This window comes from Marmota monax, unplaced genomic scaffold (genome assembly GCF_021218885.2).
Source record: "Marmota monax isolate L192 unplaced genomic scaffold, Marmota_monax_Labrador192_F-V1.1 WCK01_AAM20220418_F8-fsc00006, whole genome shotgun sequence".
NCBI classification, from domain to species: Eukaryota; Metazoa; Chordata; class Mammalia; order Rodentia; family Sciuridae; genus Marmota; species Marmota monax.
In genome coordinates this window covers 9,282,722-9,303,275 of record NW_026693712.1, presented here as the reverse complement: position 1 = coordinate 9,303,275, position 20,554 = coordinate 9,282,722, and the positions used below count along the sequence as shown (strand labels likewise).

Below are 20,554 nucleotides of genomic sequence, written 5' to 3'. Positions count from 1 at the left end.
AGTTTCAGTGGCCTCATTCCATTGTTGGCCAATTCCATTGCTTTGGGCCCAAGATGAGACAGAACATCATGGCAGAATGGTGTGGTGGAAGGAACCTTCTCAGCTCCTGGAAGCCAGGAAGCAGAGGGAGAGAAAGCAATGAGCTGGGGACAAATACAACTCCTAAGGGCATGCCCCAGGTGACCTCCTCCAGCCATGCCCCATCTGCCTACAGTTACCACCCAGTCATCCATTTAATTATTAATCCATAAAATGGATTAATCTACCAATTAGGGTAGAGCCCTCATATTCTAATCATTTCACCTCTGAACATTATAATTCCTGCATTGTCTTACACATGAGCTTTTTTCGGAAAAACTTATATCTAAACCATAAGAAGCACTATGCACAGTAGGGAAGAGGTGAAGACTGTTGACAAATGGATAAACAAAATGTGGTGTACCTGTACAATGGAATATTACTTAACCATAAAAATGATTAAACTACTGTCACCTGCTGCAATATGAGTGAACCTTGAAAACATTGTGCTTTGTTAAAGAAGCCAGACACAAGGTATTAGATATCTATAATACTGTTTATAAGGAACACCCTGAAGATGTAGATCTACAGGGACAGATGGTGAACTAAAGATTTCCAGGGGTTACAGGAAAGAAAATGGAAGGTGATGTCTTAATAATTATGAGGTTTTCTATAGGGGTGAGGAAAATATCTTGGAACTAGATAGAGGTGATAATTGTACAACATTGTAAATGTACTAAATGCCACTACATTTCATTTTGTGAATTTTATTTAGAAAACCAAATGAACAAAAAAGAGGGATAAAGGCTTTAAATAAATAAAAAGAGAGAATTCAATGCCAATAGACCACCATTGCAAGAAAAAAAAAGAAAAGCAATCATAAGGAAGGGGAAAAAGTTAAAAGCAGAAATGAATGAAACCCAGAACAAAATAATTAGAGAAAAATGACCAAACCCAAAAGGTATTAATTGAAAAAAATCAACCAAGAAAATAAAACAGGAAATACACAAATTACAAATATCAGGAACGACCTGGAGACGTAACTCAGTGGTACAGTGCTTGCCTACCATGCTCTAGGCCCTGAGTTCAAACCCCAATACTGCAAAAAACAACTGTCAGGAATGAGAGAGTGGCCATAAAAGGATAATAGGTGACACTTATGAACTAGTCTATGACCAAAAATTCAGCAAGTTAGACAAATGAACAAAGCACTGAAAGAGACAAACTGCCAAAGCATATTCAGGAAGAATTAGATAACAGTTCCGTATATTTTCTTCAAATGATTCAACTTGTAGTTAATATCCTAATAATAAACATAAGCCAGGCATGGGGAACATTTCATGATCCCAGTGACTGGGGAAGCTTAGGCCAAGTTTGAGAAAAGCCTCAGCAATGTAGTAAAAACCTATATAAAATAAAAACTAAAAAATTCTGGGGTGTAGCTCAATGGAAGAGCACTCCAAGTTCACCTCCCAGTACCATAACAAACAAACTAAAAGAAATTTCCAGAACCAGATGGCTTTACTGGAAAATTCTACCCACCAGCAAGAATCAGATAATATGAATTTCACACAGATTGTTTCAGAATAAAGAATAGAAGATATTTTTTCCCAACTCATTGTATGAAACAAGTACTGTCCTGATATAAACGCACAAGGACATCACAAGAAGATAAAGTTATACACTAAGATCCTTCGCAAACATGGTTGTAAATATTCTGAACAAAAGAGTTTCATTATAAAAATGTTATGGTGAGAAATCAATGCAATCCAGGAATATACAAAAAGGTCAATACATCAGGTCCAAGTGGTATTTATTATAGGAATTAAAGGTGGGTTCAACATGCAAAAATCAAGCAATGTAATTTACCATATCAATAAGATAAAGAAAAAAATATATAAGTATCACAATAGATACAGAAAAAAAAATGTTTTGACAACACTCGATGTCTCTTAGGTTTGCATCTGGATTGTGCCCCTAAGTCTCCTGTGGGGAAGGCTGGGTTTCCAGAGCAGCAATGTTCAGAGGTGCAGGCTGTGAGAGGTAGGCCCTGAACAAAGGGAGTGGGTCCTTGGAGGCATGCCCTCAGGGTCTGTTCCTTGTCCCTAGCCCTTTCCACCCTCTCTCCTTGCTTCCTGCCCTCCGTGAGCTGAGCAATTCTGCCCCACCATGTCCTCTCTGCCATCATGCTCTGCCTCTTCATAGACCCACAGCAATGGAGCCAGCAGACCATCCACTGAGAGCTCGGAGCTGATGAGCCCAGGGCTTTCCTCCTCTTAAGTTGTTCATGTCACGTAATTTTTACATAATGATGAAAAGATGACTGACACATGTCGATTTCTGATAAAAACTCTCCACAAACTAGAAGCTGTAGGAAATGAGCTCAATGAGATAAAGAGCATTTGCATACAGAAATGCATACAGCTGGCATTATGTTTGCTGGCAAAGACTGAATGCTACCAGAGATATAAAAATTGTGCTCTATATGTGTAATAAGAATTGTAATGCATTGTGCTGTCATATATAAATAAAAAATAAAAAGACTGAATGCTTTCCCCCCAAGATGAGACACATGGCTAGAATGTCTGTTCTCCTCCTCCATATTGTACTGGGGACCCCCGATACTATAGCAAGACAAGAAAAATAAAAGACATACAGATTTAAAAAGAAGGAAAAAAAAACTATGGTTGTCTATAGAAAATTCCAAAAACAAAACCCCTACAAAAACATACATGAACTGAAAAGGAAGTTTAGCAAGATCATAGACTATAAGACCAAAATATAAAAATAAATTAAAGCTGAAATGTATCTTTGTAAAGGATCATTTTAAATACAGGCATGGTGGCATAAGTCTGTGATCCCAGCAACTCAGGAGGGAAGATGGCAAGTTCAAGTCCAACCTTGACAACTAAGCAAGACCTTGTCTCACAATTAGAAGTAAAAAAGGGCTGGGATTAATCTCAGTGTTGGAACACCACTGGTTTCATCCCCACTACCCACGCCCCTCCCCCCAAAAAAAACCCACAAAGAATTGTTTATAATACCACTAAAAAAAATCTATGAAATACTTAGACATAAATCTTACTAAATATGTGCAACATCTGCATATAATGGACAAAACATTGAAGAAAGAAATTGAAAAACCAAATAACTAATAGTACGATATACTTGAGGTTTATGGATTGGAAAGCTTGATATTGTTAAGTTGTCAATTCTCTGCATATTGAAATATAGATTCAACAAAATTCCGATCAAATTCCCTGCAGAAGTAAAAATTTTGTGTAGTGGTAATTAGCAAGTTGGTTTACATTTCTTTCTTTTTTTTTAAGAAAGAGAAAGAGAGAGAATTTTTTAATATTTATTTTTCAGTTTTCGGAGGACACAACATCTTTATTTTATTTTTATGTGGTGCTGAGGATCGAACCCAGTGCCTCACATATACCAGGAGAGCATACTACCAGTTGAGCCACATCCCTATCCCCTACATTTATTTCTTTATAGACACATGAAAGAACAAGAATAGCCAAACTATTTTGGAAGAGAAGGACAAACTGGAAAGACTGATTATATTGGGTTCCGGATTCTAGAAAGCTGCTGCATGGTCCTGGGGAAAGGACACACATGCACAGCAGCGGAGCAGCATAGAGCCCAGGAATAGACCCACCTGTGTGTGTCAACTGATTCTTGCTGGAGGTGCAAAGATAATCCAAGGAAGAAAAGATAGTCTTTCCAAAAAAAGAGTGTGGGAACAATTGAATATCTATATACAAAGAAAAAAAAAAAGCCTGAAAATCCTTGATCTGTGCACTAAAGCCTACTCAAAAATTATCTGTAAGTGGATTCATGACCGAAAATGTAAAATTATACAACTACTACAAGAAAGAAAGAAAATCTTTCTTACCTTGTGACCTCGAGGGTATTGAGGGTAAGAGTTCTTTAAATACACACTAAAGAAGATCCTTATGGCTGTGTTTCCTGATGTCCTGCTTCACCTTGAGCCCCAGGGAAAGGAGCCAGCTGACCACAAACTGAGACCTCTGAAACCGGCTTCTAATGAGAAATGTGATGAGAACCCTATGGGGAAATTATGATAGACCCTTCCTTCCCCCCAACACCAGGGGTGTTAAGAGTGTGCTCTACAATGTCTTAGGGAACAGAGCATTTTGATATAGTATCACTATGTCCTTCCAAATAGCAGAGTGGGAGAGAGTATTTAGAGTCAGGGTAGACATTGAGGAAGGCTCCCTTTGCCAAAGTAAAGGCTCTGATGAAGGCAACAAGTTCAGCCTGCTGATTGGATGTATTATTGGGGAGGGGAGCCACTTCCACAGCTGAGGTTAGAGAGACTATAGCACACCCTGCCCGACCAACTCCCCCCCGAAGGAAGGAGGAGCCATCTGGGAACCATGTGTATGTTTGCTGGAGCAAGAGGCCTTCCTGTATGTGGGAGGGATGTGGAAGAAGCTCCTCCAGAGTTTCAGTGCATGAATGGGTAAGAGGAGACAAGGTGGAAGGATCCTGAGGAGCAGGGAGGAGAGTAGCAGTGTTCACAAGTGAGCACGTGTGGAAAGTAAGACTGGGACCTTCCACCAGGGAAACCTGTAGAGATAAAAGGGGACAGGGGGTAAGGAATGTAAGCCCTTGTAGGTGAGGAGTTCCTTTAGGGGATGGAGAGTCAGGATGGTTCTCTACCACTAAGCTACAGCCCCAGCACAACAGGGGAACTGTTTTAGTTAGGGAACTGTGTATCTGGATTGTGATAATATAACATGGCTACACATTTTTGTCAAAAGTAGCAGAACTGATAGCCAGGTGCAGAGGAGCACACCTGTAATCCCAGAAATTTGGGAGGTTGAAGCAGAAGAATCATTCTAGTGAGACTATGTCTTAAAATTAAACAATCAAGGGGCTGGGGATGTGGCTCAAGCAGTTGCGCTCTCGCCTGGCATGCGCGGGATGCTGGGTTCCATCCTCAGCACCACATACAAATAAAATAAAGATGTGTCCACCGAAAACTAAAAACTAAAAATAAAAATAAATTAAACAATCAAAAGGCCTGGGATATAGGTCAGTGGTAAAGTAACTGTTGCTTTAATTTGCATTGTCAAAAAAAGGGAGCAAAACTATAGACTCAAAAGGGTATAGTATGTAAATTAAACTCTGATAAAGCAAATGGGAAAATGTAGAGAACCAAGAATAACCAAGACAATTTTGAATAAAATTAAAAATAGGAAGTATTTCTCTTCTATTTAGCAAGAAATAATATAAAAGTGTTATGATTAAAATAATTTATGTTGATTCACAGAAAAATAGACTGTTGATACAAAATAAAGAACTTAGAAACAGATCTATGTATCTAGGATCTTGATAAATGATTAACAGGAGTGGGGACACATCTGTCTTTCCAGTAAGAGGACTTGAGATCATTGGTTTACCATGTTATTTTTTTAAACTACAATTAATTTCTGCCTAACTACATAGATAGCAATCAACTCCCTCACCAAATGTTGTCTAGAATGTGGAATAGCAGGAAATCTCATACACTGCTGGTGAGGGTATTAATTGATATAAGCATTTGGGGAAAGAGTTTAGCATTATTTACCTAAAGTGAAAATGTGTATACCCCATGATTCAACCAGTTCTTCTCCCTGGCAGACACACATGCAGCAGAAATGTGTGCCCACATGCACCAAGACACCTGGCAGAATTTGTCTTTATAGCCTCAACCTAGAAACAACTTGAATAGCCATTAATAATGGAATGGACCAGTAAAAGTAGTGTTTTCTGCAATAGTGTAGCATAAAATAAGGGAATGAGTAAAATATAAAATGGGTGCTATTGTTACATGGTGACAAACCTGTCCCATTCTCTGGGTTGTCTTTTCCCTCTTTATGATGTTTGAAAAAATATTGCATTCATGGCCCCAATTTTTCACTCTTTCTAGCACTGAAGGTCTTGGCCATGTTACTTGAGTGTCCCTCTTAGAATAAAAGGGGGAATCATCTCTGCCTCTTGAATCTGGGCTTGGCAGTTTGACATTCTTTGGCCAATAGAATGAGATGAAAACGAAAAGGGGCCAGTTCTGCGTGTAGGCCTCAAGAGACACTGTATGGTTTTCCTTCCCTTCTTCTCTCCACTGGTCCCCCCTTTGGCTTCTTGTGTTTCTAACATCACTCAGACAAACATGCCCAGGTGCCCAGTGTGGCTAAGGTGTCCCCACCCCACCCAGAGCAGTCTCTAGTTGCTCCGTGGATGCATGAGTGAGTCCTACTAACCCACCACCTCCTCTAAGAGCTGAATGTCACCTACATGGAGGAATCTATGCTCACTGGGATACCCACTGTGGTTTGTGGGGTTGTATATCTGCTATGAACCAAAGCCACCTGTGAGCTGGGGCAAGGACGATGTCCAGGGAAGCTGGGTTGTGCCAAGCAGAGGCGGGGAAGAGGAAGAAGGGCTTCTGGAAAGAAATGGACATCAAGGGCACCCAGTAGTTCCCCTAATGGGCCAGTAGCAGTCATGGGACCCAGGTGGGGTGGTGGGACTCCCCTTCTTCCCATCCTTTGTGCCTCCTTTATTTTTTATTTTTTTGTAACACCAGTGCTCACTGTGAGACATCCATCCATAAAGAGGGATAGGTCCCCCAAACTAGAAGCTCCCCCTAACCCTTCTCCCAACCATGGCCCATTCCCAGCAGCAACCACAAGTTGTATGTACACCCCTCCTGACGTTTACGTGTCTCTACACACATCTATTCCTCACTCCATCCTTCACGGTTTCAAAAAATAATGTCATAAGATATTTGTTATATTGGAGTTTGAGCTCCATTATTTAACAACACGCCTTAAAAACCTTTCAAAGTCAGTACACAGAGATCTACTTTGTGAAATGGTTGCACTGGTATCCCATATGAAGGGACTGTCATTTGCTTCTCGGTTCCTCTAAGCATGAACACTTTAGTTCCCTCTGACTTTTCTCTGCTGTGAACCTTGCTGCACATGAGCCTTTGGGCGCATGGGCAGTCATTAGAGCAGGATCCATTTCAGCAGAGAGATGGCAGGTCAAAGGGGAGGTCCTTAAATCCGTGGAGATACTGTTCAACTGTGCCCTGAAAATACCTGCGTGGACGTGCACCCCCAGAAGGTGTGTGGGAAACCCAGCATCACTACATTCTTGTTGGCATCAAATATTTTGGGTATTTAGAAATTTTTCCCAGGCCTGGGGTTGGAACCCAGGGGTGGAGCCCTTGCCCTGCCTGCACGTGTGAGGCCCTGGGTTCACCCCAGGGACCTAAAAGGGGCATCAACACTTCCCAGTCTGCTGGAAACAGATGGAAGTCCACTGTTCTCAGTGTGAGACTTCCTAGATTAGTGGGAAGATGACCCTTGTATTCACATTTGTTGTCTATTGGTATATTTCTACATTATCCTTTGTCCAATTTTCATTTTTTACTAATTTGTCAGGCACTGTATCTGAGAACCCTATTGTCATAAAAGCTGAAACATCGTCCCCCCAGCCTGCCACTTCCCTTTAAATGTTCCTTTGGTGTCTTTATTCCCACGGAGGTGTCCGCCGTTGTGTGTGGTCCAACCTGTGGTCTTTTCATTGATGGCTTCTGGGTTCTGTGTCCTGCGGGAAGCCATCCAAACTGTGCAGGAACTAAAACGATGTTGAAGCCATTAGACAGGAAAGCCTGGTGTCAGGAACTCCCAGCAACAATCCTGCTGATTTGGGAACACCTGGTTCGTGTGGCTTCCTACCCAGCTCCATCACAAGTTCAGCACAGCATCGGAGATGGGGTGACGCGCTGGAGCCACACACCCCTCAGAGATGGCTGTGGCTGGCCAAAATGCCAATCAACCTGTTAACTCCATTTCCCCTGCCACACCAAGAAGCAAGACTCCTCCCACTGAAACCTTACCCCTGCCTTTGATGTGCTCCCCCTAAAATAAAGACTCGGGCCCTTTTTCATTGTTCAGTTCCACTCCTACAGGACTGGAAGACTTATCAAGCACTCCCCTTTTTTTATCTAATTTCTGGCTCTGTCTTTATTTCTTATCAATTAGTTCAGACTTTTCACTTCCCAGATGGTTCCTTGAACAGGACCTACCCTGTCAGGGTTCTGGTCACCCTGTAGTAGTGTCCTGCTAAGGAAGGCTGAGTGTTTATTGTTTACAGTGCACTTTCATTACCACTTTCTCATATCAGCCTGGGTCACAAGGATTCATGGAGGTACATAGTATCTCTACCAGAGAGATAAGGAGAGAAAGGTCAGGGACAGTCAGTGATTTATCTGGGATCACACAGCCACTTAGGGGAAGACAAAGAGCCAGAAGCAGATGGTCAGGGCCTCAGGCCCAGGCTGGGGGTCTCCACTCCCTACCGCTCAGGAGATCTGGCCAACAGCACGTCCTGCACCCCTCACGGATCCTGACGACCCCCTCGTGCCTCCTGTTGCTGGAAAGCTGTGGGCACATGTTTCCCCATCAGGGGCAGGACCCACCTCTCCATGGCACTGCTTGTCCTCCTGCTGCCACAGGGTGGACCTCCAGGAGCCCTGCTCCCTGTCCCCATCAGGCTGCAGCAGGTGGAGGCAGCCCCTGTGGGCCCTGGAGGCACCATGCTTCAGGGCACACTTGCCACAGTCTGGCTGGGCACAAATGCCGCAGTCTGGATGGGCACACAATCACGAGCCACCACACAGCTTGTAGATTCAAACAGCAACTCTTTATTCCCGAACTCACACCAGCCATCTACAATCATGTTCTGGGGAAATCCACGTTCTCTGCCCAAATCCACCTCCACTGGGCTTCTATCTCCAAAATATACTGTCTGAATCCCGTGAGAACTCAAGGGGAACTTAGGCAGCAGGATACGCCCTATTCCCAGCCGGAATAATCTTAAACCTTAAACCTGGAACCTAAACCGGGAACGCCCTAATCGGCCTTGGTCCTTGAGCAAGGTCACCTACATTCAACGTCACTGCAACATGGGGTACGCTGGCAAGGAAATTGTCATACCCACTTGGCTAATGGCTCCCAGCACACACTCAGGTCCCTTAGCCATCCTCCTGGGACAGGGTCTCCATGCACATCTGGTCCCCTCCCCCTCATCACACCTGCAGCCATGTTTAGGTTCATCCAGGCAGCAGAGCGTCTTGTAGTCTGGCACATTTGGGTGAGAACCCCTTAGGGGTGGAGGACATAGGGAGGTGACTCTGAGAAGGCTCCCAGAGCAGTGGCTTTGGAGCTGGCCTTGAAGAAGCAGGAGGGCAGCAGGGGGGAGAAATCAGGGCTCCCTGTGGCGAGTGAGAAGGAATGGACAGGAGGTGGGAGCAGGAGGGGACGAGGTCTGTGCAAAGGTCCCTGATGAGCTGGGTGCTCAGGCTTCATGTTGGTCACAGGGTCTCAGGGACCCGAGGACTGTAGAGGGTGTGTCTCCAAGAACAATCCAGGGACCCCAGCTGCAAAGTGGCAGGAGGGCCTGATGCAGGCAGATTCCGGGACTCCAGGCCTGCCGAGTTAGGAGGGGGCAGCTGCACAGTGTCCAGCTTCCTGGGGGACTCTTCCTTGCTCACCACTGAGGCCACTGCCCCTGAAAGCCCCCGGGTGGCTTTAAGAAACTGCGAGGCCCCCCAACTCGTGTGCAGTGGGAGTCTGCTCTTGGCCCAGGCTCCCACCAGGTCCCTGACCCCAGAAGGGGGAGACTCTGTCTGGTGGAGTGTGTCTGGGAGAAGCAGGGGGTGGCTGGCCAGGGGAGTGGAGGCCACCTCTGCAGACCTGTGTCTTCCCCGAGATGAGCGGAAGCTGCTCCTGCCAGTTAACTCCTATGGCTCCCAGCCTCTCCCTCCAGGAAGCCTCCCTGTCCCTGCCAGCTGGGCAGGGGCCTTCCCTTGCCCCCCAGGCCTCCTGCACTCCCCTCCTGTCCAGCACTTTGCCAGTGTGGAGGCCCTGAAGGCTTATCAGGCCCTCACTCTGGGTCAGGCAGTGTGACACGTGCTCTTTGGAGTCCTCTCATGGAATCCTCAACTCTAGAGGTGGGTCCAGGTAATACCATGGTTTTGTTGAAGAAGAAACTGAGGTTCTGAGAAGTTCAGTCATTTCCCAGGTCACATCACACAGCCAGTGAGGATTGGTTTCCTCCTGTGCTTGTTGAGTAGCTGACCACCCTGACCCACCAAATTTAGAAATATGAGGAATGCGAGCTGGGGCTGTAGCTCAGTGGTAGATCACTTGCCTTGCATGGGTGAGGCCCTGGGTTTGATCCTCAGCACTACACAAAAATAAATAAAAATAAAGATATTGTGTTCATCTACAACTAAAATTAAAAAAAAAAAAAAAAGTATGAGGGCTGGGGATGTGGCTCAAGCGGTAGCGTGCTCACCTGGCATGCGTGCGGCCCAGGTTCGATCCTCAGCACCACATACAAAGAGGTTGTGCCCGCTGAAAATTAAAAAATAAATATTAAAAAATTCTCTCTCTCTCTCTCTCTTTAAAAAAAAAAAGTATGAGGAATGAACGAGTCAATAAATGAATGCTGTATCCCAAAGCCCTTGAGCAGGAAGGGGCTCTGCCCTTCTGGGAAAAGGGCATTTGGAGATCTAACATTTTCTGGATGTTTGTTTATACACCGGGCACCATGCCTCAGCATGTTTATGACATTTAATCCTCAACCCGTGTGGCTGGCCCTACTAATTATGTCCATTTTGTTGATGAGGAAAACAAGGCTCAAAGAGAATATCGCTTGCCCAAGGCCCCAGAGCCAGTGGAGGGAAGAGCGGAGATTGGGAGAAGGTATGGTGCAGGGGATGTGGGTTGGCACCCAAGGTCCCCTCACCAGGCCCTGAGGGAGCTGAGGCACATGATGTTCTGAGCTGAGGGACTCCCCATGGCCCAGAGCAGTGGGATTTTTTTGTTTGTTCAATTGATTTTATTGTTATTTTTATTGGTTCCTGGAATTGAACCAGGGGCATTTACTACTGAGCTACACTCCCACCCTCACCCCTTTTCATTTTAGATTTTGAGACAGGGTCTCACTGAATTGCTAAGGCTGGCCTCCAACTTGTGATCTGTCTGCATCAACCTCCTGAATTCCTGGGATGACAGGGGTGTGCCACCACTCCTGGCTGCACATCTCTCTTTACTTCTCTCTCTCAGATGTTTGGGGGCTTTTACAACAAACCTCAGAAGTTCCAGACTCCCTCCAGAAGAACAGGGCCACTCCCTAGTGTTAAACAATGTTGTTTTCAGGTTTGATTTTCTTGGCCTCTGAGAAGCACCATGATTTTTTGTATTTAAAGGGATACAAAAAAATCACTCCACTAGCACTTCAAGTGTTTATTCTCTCAGCATCTCCATGTCTAGAAATTCATTTTGTGGGTACAAACACATAAATGTGAAAATACAGACACACTTTCAGACCAGGGTCATTTCAGCATAATTCATAACTCTAAGAATTGAAAACAATGTTGATTTCCATCTGTAGAGGGGGGATCAGGGAGCTAATCTATGGCACAGGCATGTTAAATGGGTGCAGCTCTCAAAATGGATAAATTAGTATCTGTACGTGCCACTGTCCTGTGAGTGTGTTTATAATGTACTGTTAAATAGAAAACAAAGTTGCAGAATAGTAGTGGCAGTTTTAAAAACAACTGTAATTTAATTAGGTGCAAATACAAATATTAGTATGCATGTGAGTGGGGGAAACCAACTTGGAATGGAACCACCATTTGACTCAGCTATCCCACTCCTCAGTTTATACCCAAAGAACTTAAAAACAGCATACTACAGGGACACAGCCACCTCAATGTTTATAGAAGCACAATTCACAATAGCTAAACTGTGGAACTAACCTAGATGCCCTTCAGTAGATGAATGGATAAAAAAATATGTGGCATATATACACATTGGAATATTACTCAGCAATAAAAGAGAATAAAATCATGGCATTTGTAGGTAAATGGATGGAGTTGGAGAATATTATGCTAAGTAAGCCAATCCCCAAAAAACAAATGGTGAATGTTTTCTCTGATACGAGGATGCTGATGCATAATGGGTATGTTGGAGGGAGCATGGGAGAAATGGAGGAACGTTAAATAGGGTAAAGTGGAGGGAGAGGAAGGGAGGGGACAGGGGTGTAGGAAAGATGGTGGAATGAGATGGATATCATTACCCTAACTAAGTACATGTATGAAGACATAAATGATATGACTCTACTTTTTGTGTACAATCAGAGACATGAAAAAATATACTCTACATGTGTACTATGAATTAAAATGCACTCTGCTGTCATATATAATGAATTAGAATAAATAAATTTTTAAAAATAGGAAAAACTGAAAATAAAAAGAAAAATGAAAACTAAACTCTTAGCAGTTTTAACAGAATTTCCATAACATAAATTCCTACACAGAGTCTCTGACTAAAGAAAGAACGCATTTACAATGTTACCAGAGTCTAAAATACAAAAAACACAAAGGAAAGTGTTTTGTGTTACCTACTCTGCTAATGGGTTTGGGGCATGTGTTCTGTAGACACTGTTATAAATTCATTATTGTAAAACTAGAGAATGGACTCAGGTCACAGAGGCCTTGGAGAGACAGGGTCCTAATTCAGAGAAGGGACATTAATGGGGCTGAAGGCCCCTCCTGGGCTGCAGCTCAGGACACAGCAGAACAAACTCTTTCAGTCTTTCCCTCTTTTTCCAGGAAGAAGGACCCAGGCGGACAGTGGGTGGTGGAAGCAATGTGTAGTCCAAGTGGCTCATCTGTCTGGGAGGAAAATTCCAGCTCGCCCATCTCCCCTGGGAAGGACCAGGCAGGGGCTGACCCAGGTCACCTCAGCCCCCTGCACCTGCTCTGCACAGGGCCCTCTCCCAATCTTTGTTTTCTTATTTTCACCCAGCCCTCAATTCACCCGGCTCTTCTCTCTCAAACAGGCTTTCCTTTAGGGACATATGGTACCAGAAAGGTATGAGTCAGGAGTCAGGATTTGGAGCCCAGCTTCTCAGATCCCTGGCTCTGCCCCCTTGGGTGGGCGCCTTAGCTCCCTGAGATTCAATCTACAAGGCAACCAGGCCCAGGCTCCCTCCCTACCCAGACACACTGTCCAAATGATCCTGGGCAAGTCGTTTTGCAATCTCCTCTCTCATCTGTACCTGTACTAGGTTCCTGGGACTGATGAGGGGGAAATAAGAAAAATGAATGAAGCACAGACAGCCCCCGAGCACCACCTAGTGGCTGATGGCAGCCAGACTTTCATCCTGCCTCCTCTCTGTGGCCCTGTTTTTTTCCATTAACCACAAGGGAACTGGGCTCTGATGTGGTGTGACCCACCCAAGGTCCCAGGAGGAGCAGGCTGAGATGGGGCCTGGAGTCTCCTGACCTGCAAACAGGCTTCCCCAAGAGCAGAGACAATCCCTTCTGGAATGTGGGTTATTTACTCTTTCTAGGGTGGATCCAGGTTTTGCCTTAATCAACTACTGCCACAGCCAGGAGAGAAGAGGTCCTGAGTTCTGGGTACGCTGTAGAGCCAGGACCCCAGGGGTGGGGGCTTGGTATGTCCAGGCCCTCGCTGGTCGGGTTTCCCTGACACGACTCAGCTGCCCCTGAGTTGGCTGCAGGGATGTGAGTCAGAGCTAGCCACAGTCCTGTCCTCTGCCCACTTGCAACCACAGCCACAACCACAGTCTACTGGAGACAGTCCAGGGAGACCTGCAGCTCCAAAACAAGGCACCCTTCCCCCAGGTCCAAGCAGAGATGCCCATCCCTCTGCTCAGAGACAGGGGACGCTGGCCTGAGGACACAGTGTAGAAATGATGGGCCTCAAGCTAAAACCAAGTTCCATCTCAAGGGATCCTCTCAAGCAGTACAGGTGGAAGGCAAGGGACCGCTGTCCTGGCCTGGGACCCTTGCGTCTGCCCTCTGCCCCAGTGGCTCTGTTGCCCTGGTACTGTGCAGCCAGTGGCTAATAGGCACAACTACACAGAGGAGCTGATGGCCAGTGCTGGGGTGGCCAGAGGGACCAGGACGCCCCCCTCATGCCAGCCCCACAGCCACTGAGGTACTGCATCAGTGAGGCTCTGCAGCCTGTGGTCTGTGCCCCACTGTCCCGCCTGGCTAGACTCTGCCTCAGAGCCACAGCGTGGTGCCCCATGCCGTCCCCTGGCCTCTCCCTAGCCACACTCTCCTTCCTTCCTCTCTCCTCTTCCTCTTCTCTCTCCCCTACCTTCTTCCTATTCCTGTCTGCGGCCCTTGTATGCTCTGTCTGCCTTGCTCCTGCCTGGGTCCCAACCATGACTCACCCAGACCTGGAATCCGGGCTCTGCCGATGCCCTTCACCAGCCACAGGAGCCTCATCAGGCCCACGGGCAGAGTGCAGGGGGGCAGACAGTGCCCCAGCTTAATAGCCAAAGCCAAAGCACATGGTGGGGGAAGGGGGAGCAGGAAGGGCTTGGGCTCCCCAGTGCTGGAACCTCTGAGCAGGCCTGTGGGCTCCAAGTTCTCCTACCCAGCCTTGCTCAGGCACAACAGAGGAAGAGGAGCCTCCTCAGCTCATATTGAGAAACCAAGTCCAAGGTCAAGGTCACCCAGCCACTAGGAAGGAGTGGGAGAAATGAAAATCCCTTTTTGAGAAGAGGGAAAGGAGACCAAAGCCGAAGGGATCTGTCGGGATGCGCTCTGACTGCCGCTCACTCCATACCCACACCCAAACACAAGTGAGACCAGAGTCAGTGAGTGGAAGCACCCGGTTTAATATTAAAATCTTTCCCTTAAAAAAAAAGTACACAGATAGGAAAACTGAACAGCATACAAAATAACACTTTGATGTATACATGTGAGTTAATGTGAGTCCTAAAAAATACTTGTAAACGTAGGTGATTATATCTTTGGTACCGTAGCGAAGACTGACTCCCCCTCTCTCCTTGGGGAGTCTCTGGGGCCCTCGGGTTGGGAGACACCAACTAGCTTGGTGACTGTGTCCAGGAGGGCTGACCTCGCCTTATCCCCTGGCCAGCCCTCCCCCTCCTGGGCGAAGTGACCATATCCCTCACTGCCCTGTAATGGCCAATGCCCACTGGTTTCAGGACAGTGAGGTATCACCTGGGCAGTGACAAGACCCTACTCCACCAGGTACTCCCTCCAGGATGGGGCAGCCGGCAGTTAAGGAGGAAACCTCCAAAGTGCCCACCTCTTGTGCCCCTTTCCTGGGGTGCACGTCCTGAGGCTCTTGTTCTTCATGGGACACAACCGTCCTTACTGTCCATTCTGTCTGTTGCAAATACCTTGGGGGCACTGTTGGGCTGCATGAGGTAATGACCTCCCTCCCTGCCCCCTTGCCCAGGATATCTCCAGAGTTCATCGTGGGTCCTCAAGGGGGTCTTGTGGTCCTCCTGTGTCCCTGGAGCAGCTGCTGGGGCTTTCCAGGGTACTCCAAGCCAAGGTCATCACAGCTGCATTTGGGGCAGAGGAAGGGTCACGTACCTGAATGTCCAGACTGTGATATGTCATTTGGAATCTCCCCAGAGGCCAGCAGCCCCCCAACTAGGAAGTTTAGGGTACTTGACCTTGCTTCATCTGGACAAGCATGCAAACCACAGGAATATTCTAGAATATTAGTGTTGACAGGGCACTCAGAGTGAATGAGTCCAACTTGCTCACTCTTCAAAGGGGAAAATGGGCCCAGAGAGGGCAAGGGATTCCTCCAAGGTCACAGCAGGTTCAATGCAGAGTCAGGGCCACCTACTGGTGTACACATGTGGACATAATGCTGGCACATCAACACATTTGTTTCAGATGTAGGATCCGCTGGGCCTGTAACCAGGGACGATGAGAAAAAGCCTCAGAACACAAGGGGCCTGGAAGATATGGGCACTGTCCACAGCCAGTGTGCCCCGAGTGCCCTGGGCTGGGTCTGCAGGCTGGGGAGTGCTGTACTTGGTTCAGTCCCAGCAATAATTACAGCATTAATTAAGCATGGCTGGCCCAGACCTGCTCGGGCCTGGGAAAGCAGAGACTAGTGTCAGGGGAGGTGGCTTCAGAGCGAAGCAACACTGGCCAGGGCAGGCCCAGCTCAGCCAGGAGCCAGGGGTGCCGGGGTTTCTTCCCCAGCTCCTGGGCAGATGGAAGTGTGGGGACAAGCCTGCGACTCCTTGAGGGGCAGTTGGCTGAACAGAGCGAGGTTACTAACTACGCCATTCCCCCAGGAAGCTCCCCCAGATTCCAGCCTCCCCAGTTGTCAGCCAGGGAGACTCCCAGGTAGACTGTGAACTACCAAGTTCAATGTCTCATCTTGTGCATTGGGAAACTGGGTCCCCTGGGAGGGACCGTGGCTCAGTCACATGGCCTCCCTGAGGCAGAGGCTGGGCATGGTCCTGCAGTTCTCTGGCCTCCTGAGCCAGCCCCAGGGCTTGGGGAGCAGTGTGGCAGGGACAGAAGCCTTCCACATGGGACAGCTGGCAGGAGCAGCATGGCTCACAGGATGCCAGGCCCGGGGGCTGTGGCCTGGTGGCAGAAGGGGAGCTTCTCGTGGCACAGAGTGGGGTCCAGCCCCTACAGAAAGCTGTCCTCTGCTTCGGCCCGAGGCCCAGGGCAGCCTGCATCCATTGGTGGCTCCAGCTCCATCTGGGAGTCCCCCTGGGGCTGGGGCAGGGGTTCTGGCTCTGGTTCTTCCTGGGGGTCGAGAGGACTGTCACAGGAGATGGTAGAGGAGGTGTTGGCTTCATTCAGGGTGGAGCTGGAGGAAGAAGGCAAGTGGGTGAGGGCTGGGCCACAGCAGGCGCTGAGGGACTCCTTGAACCCAGCTTTGCACACTTCTGCTCGTTGAATCCTTTAAAGACCCCATAAGGCCTGAGCCAGGAGACAAGCGCAGCTCAGAGAGGTCATGTCATTGCCCTACCTCACACCGTGGGCGTGTGCAGGGGCTGGGATGTTGGAGCAGGCCAAGCTGGCCCCACACTTCAATTCCCATTCCCAGCATCTCCATCCTCTATATTCTGAGACATTATCTCACTTAATCCTCATGGCAAGACCCTAAGAGAAAGACTTTCACTGTTTTTATTTAATAGAAGAGGAAACTGAGGTTCAGAGAGGTGTAGCAGCTGTCCAAGGGCATAAAACAGGGCCAGCATTCACACGGCAAGCTGTTAGAACTCTGGGCTGAATCCTATCCTGTCTACCCAGGTCTTAGAATGTTAGTCTCATTGACAGAAGGAAAAGGGCCTTCAGGGTCCCCAGGGGCCTGTGTGCACTGTCAGCACATGTGGAGAAACTGAGGGTCACAGGGACAAAGCCTGCCCAGGGCTTATGGTGGCAGAGTTGGAGTTAGAACCCAGCCTAGGACTCCTGCCACCTCCCCTGGGGCTGGATCTTGTTTGGGGTGGGTGGCTCTGGCCTCCAGGGAGCCCTCTCTCTAGCTGAGGCAGGTGATCTCTGAACATCAAGTAGAGACTCCAGTGGACCTCCCTCCAAAGCCCTCCCTGGACTTAAACCCCACCCCAAGACAGAAGAGCACATGAGTCTCCTTCCCAGTCTGCATTCTGAGTTGACCTTGGGCCACCTCTGCCTCCTACAGCCAGGCTGCCGGGCCCCCTGGGCACAGTGCTAAGCATGGAGCACAGCCTAAGGCTGGCTGGGACCCCACAGGTGGTCACTCCTCAGCATGCTGGGGACATTCAGTAGGTTCCCTCCTTCCCCGTGGGGCTAGGACAGGGCCTAGAGAGGGCAACTGTGGGATTCCCCTCAAGGAAGGAGCTCTCTTTCAGATAGCCCCGCCCATCCTTTTTCTATGCAGCCTGCCCCTCCCACCTGAGGGCTCAAAGGTCAAGAGAGCCCCATTCTGCCCTCTGTTCACCTGTAGGAATAAGTCTTCACCCCAGGGAACCGGCTGCTGGGTCAAGCCTGACGCAGACACACCCACACTCTGTGCACCCTGTAGCCCCAGGTCCCAGCCAGGGTGGCTACCTGGCGAGGCTGGGGGAACCCTCCAGCAGACCCTCATCAGCAGCCTCTGGTTTGGGGTCAGGCAGGGGGATGATATAGTCGTTGTCACCCTCGCTGGGCTGCACGGCAGTGTAGAGGACAGAGCTGGTGTCCAGGGGAGATCGGAGGCTGTGGAATCCAGGGAAGCGGGCTTGGGACCTCAGGATGGCTGGGTGGTCACTCCTCAGAAACTCCTCGTCCACCTGCTGGTACTTCTGCTCCGTCGGGGGGAGGAGCATAAGAGGGGCATAAATGGTCAGATGGGACACGCCCAGGCAGATCTGACCCAGCCTCTCCTACCTTGAGTAGGGAAGGCAGAGGGTGCTCAGAGAGTGACCAATGCCACACAGCTGAGCTGCCTCCCACCTGGCATCTATCAAGACCAGGTGGGGTCAGGAGCACCCATAGAGTGGCACTGATGGAACCAGCACCCCAACCCTCACTTGCCCTCACCTGGAGGAGGCAGTTCCTGCTCTCATTCCAACTTGACCCCCCACTGGGGCCTTGGTGTCCCTTTCTATGAGATAATGACAACTCCTTGCCATCTCAGTCACCCCAGGACAACCCCAAGGGGATGAGAAGTGGAGCTGAGGACAAGGCTGTGCCTGTGCCAAAGAGATGTGCCTCCCCTGTCACTAGGAGAGGCAGGGGTTAGGCCCCCAGGAGGCCCCATTTGTCTCTGAGCAGCCTACAGCAGGGTCTGAGGGCTTGGGTTTGGAAGCCATGTGGCCTGGGTTGTTCACACCTCTGAAGGAGCCCCAGAAATGGGCACGGGGGCAGAGGTCGTAGCCTCTCCTAAGGGTGTCACCAGTCAGTGTCCCTTCTTGGAGCTGCTGGAATAGACTCAGCTCCGCCCACCCCGTCCTGGGATCAGCAGAGAAACTGAGGCCCAGAGCAGAGGAAGGCTGTACCCCAAATTCCAGCACAGCACTCCGAGCCCGGGACCCAGGGTCTGAACTGATGGAGTGCTGTGCCCCACCCCCACCCTACTCCACATACCTTTCTGTAGCCCTCGCCAAGCAGCCTCTCAAGGAGCAGCACCAGCTGGGAGAAGGGGGGCCGAACCTCAAACTTCTCTTCCCAGCACTTCTGCATGATCTCGTAGCTGGGGAGGGGCAGAGAGGGTCAGGCCCCCTGGCTCTGGTGCGGTGGGGCGGTGCTGGGAGCTGGAGCCACCGCCTCTCAGAATAAGAGGAGCAGGGACCAGGGTGTCGGGAGACGTGGCAGCCAGCACCACCCACCACTGGCTCTGTGGGGTGGCCACCCGTGGGGAGCACGTGGCCCAGGTGCAGCCCAGAGGGGTTTCATCCTCTCTGGTCAGAGGCGGGTTCTGATGGCATACGACCCCAGCTGAGCCACAGAGGTCAGCTCTGGGGCTTTGGCAGTGCAAGTCATCGGCTGGCACTGTGGCAGCCATGTGGGCAGTGCCAGCCTGAGAGTGAGGCTGGCCCAGAGACAAGAGAGCCCAGGGCAGAAGGGATTCCTGAGCACACAAACACCCAGAGCCAGGTGTAGCTAGACTTTTCTGGATCTCTGAGCTGAGAACTCTCTTTGGCTGAAGCTGGTAGAGCTACATGTCCACTGTCTCATCCAGGAAATCCCCCCCAGGGCACGAGGCTCCACTCACATCTCAGCAGAGGCGTGAGCCGGCTGCGCCATGCGGTAACCACGCTTGATGGCATTGTAGAACTGCTCGTTCATGGGCAGCTCCGGGTAAGGGGTGCCACCTGTGGAGAAGACAGGGATACACAGGCTCAGGGTGTGACACGGAGCAGGGTGCCCTCTTCTACAGCACAAGGACAGCAGGCTGGTCCTGGTGGAGGAGGGTGCAGTGTCCTTGGCATTGGGAAATGGAGGTCCTTCCTGGGCTCCTAGGAGACACAGCACTCCTCAGGACAGAGAGCCAGGGAACACCAGAGCCAAGCAGGCTCCCGTTGATCCTCGGGTAGAGGGGTAAAGAGATCTAGAGACGGCAAGGGTCTTGCCAGAGCAGCACAGTGGGAGAAAGGAGCAGAGTACTCGCCACAGGTCCCCTGACCCATGTCCCAACACCCTGCCACAGCCCCACCAGATGGGAGGTGGAGGGAAGGGAATGCTGTGCCCCTGAGGGAGCAAGAGGCAGCGCACCCAATGTGAAGATCTCCCAGAGCAGGATCCCAAAGGACCACACATCGCTCAGGGTGGTGTAGAGGCTGTTGAAGATGCTCTCCGGGGCCATCCACTTCAGAGGCAGGAAGGTCTGTGGGGGCAGGAGCAGCGCTGAGTGCCCAGAGGGGCCAGTGGCCAGTTCCCAGCCCACTCTGCACCTGGACGCGAGGAGGTCCAGCAGCTCCACTGCCAGCTGCTTCCCCCTCCTCCTCCAGGGTCTGCACAGCTCCCATGCCCACCCTATTCCTGGCCACAGCAGCAGGGAGTCTTCTCTCCTCATTAGCTAAGGACACAGCAGCCCCTGTCCCTGGGGAAAAGCCCTGGGTCTAAGAAGAGGGGTGGAGGGACAAGGTACATTCCAAGCCACCTCCCGGTTTTCATCCTGGCTACCTTTGGTCCCTGGGCTCTAGA

At 49.2% G+C, this 20,554-nt stretch overlaps 1 protein-coding gene across 3 annotated transcripts in view; it reads right to left on the bottom strand.

Annotated features, from left to right (window-relative positions):
• Window positions 1-14,753: 14,753 nt before the first annotated feature.
• Pdgfrb (platelet derived growth factor receptor beta) overlaps window positions 14,754-20,554 on the bottom strand; it is a 37,612-nt gene continuing 31,811 nt past the window's right edge. For all 3 annotated transcript variants that reach the window (XM_058584224.1, XM_046460110.2, XM_046460111.1), the window contains 5 exons: window positions 20,123-20,234; window positions 19,623-19,722; window positions 18,995-19,100; window positions 17,978-18,210; window positions 14,754-16,751 (listed from right to left, as the gene is read on the bottom strand). In XM_058584224.1, coding sequence (XP_058440207.1) covers window positions 16,568-16,751; window positions 17,978-18,210; window positions 18,995-19,100; window positions 19,623-19,722; window positions 20,123-20,234 — 735 coding nt within the window. In that variant the 3' untranslated portion in view covers window positions 14,754-16,567. The remainder of the gene's footprint in view (window positions 16,752-17,977; window positions 18,211-18,994; window positions 19,101-19,622; window positions 19,723-20,122; window positions 20,235-20,554) is intronic.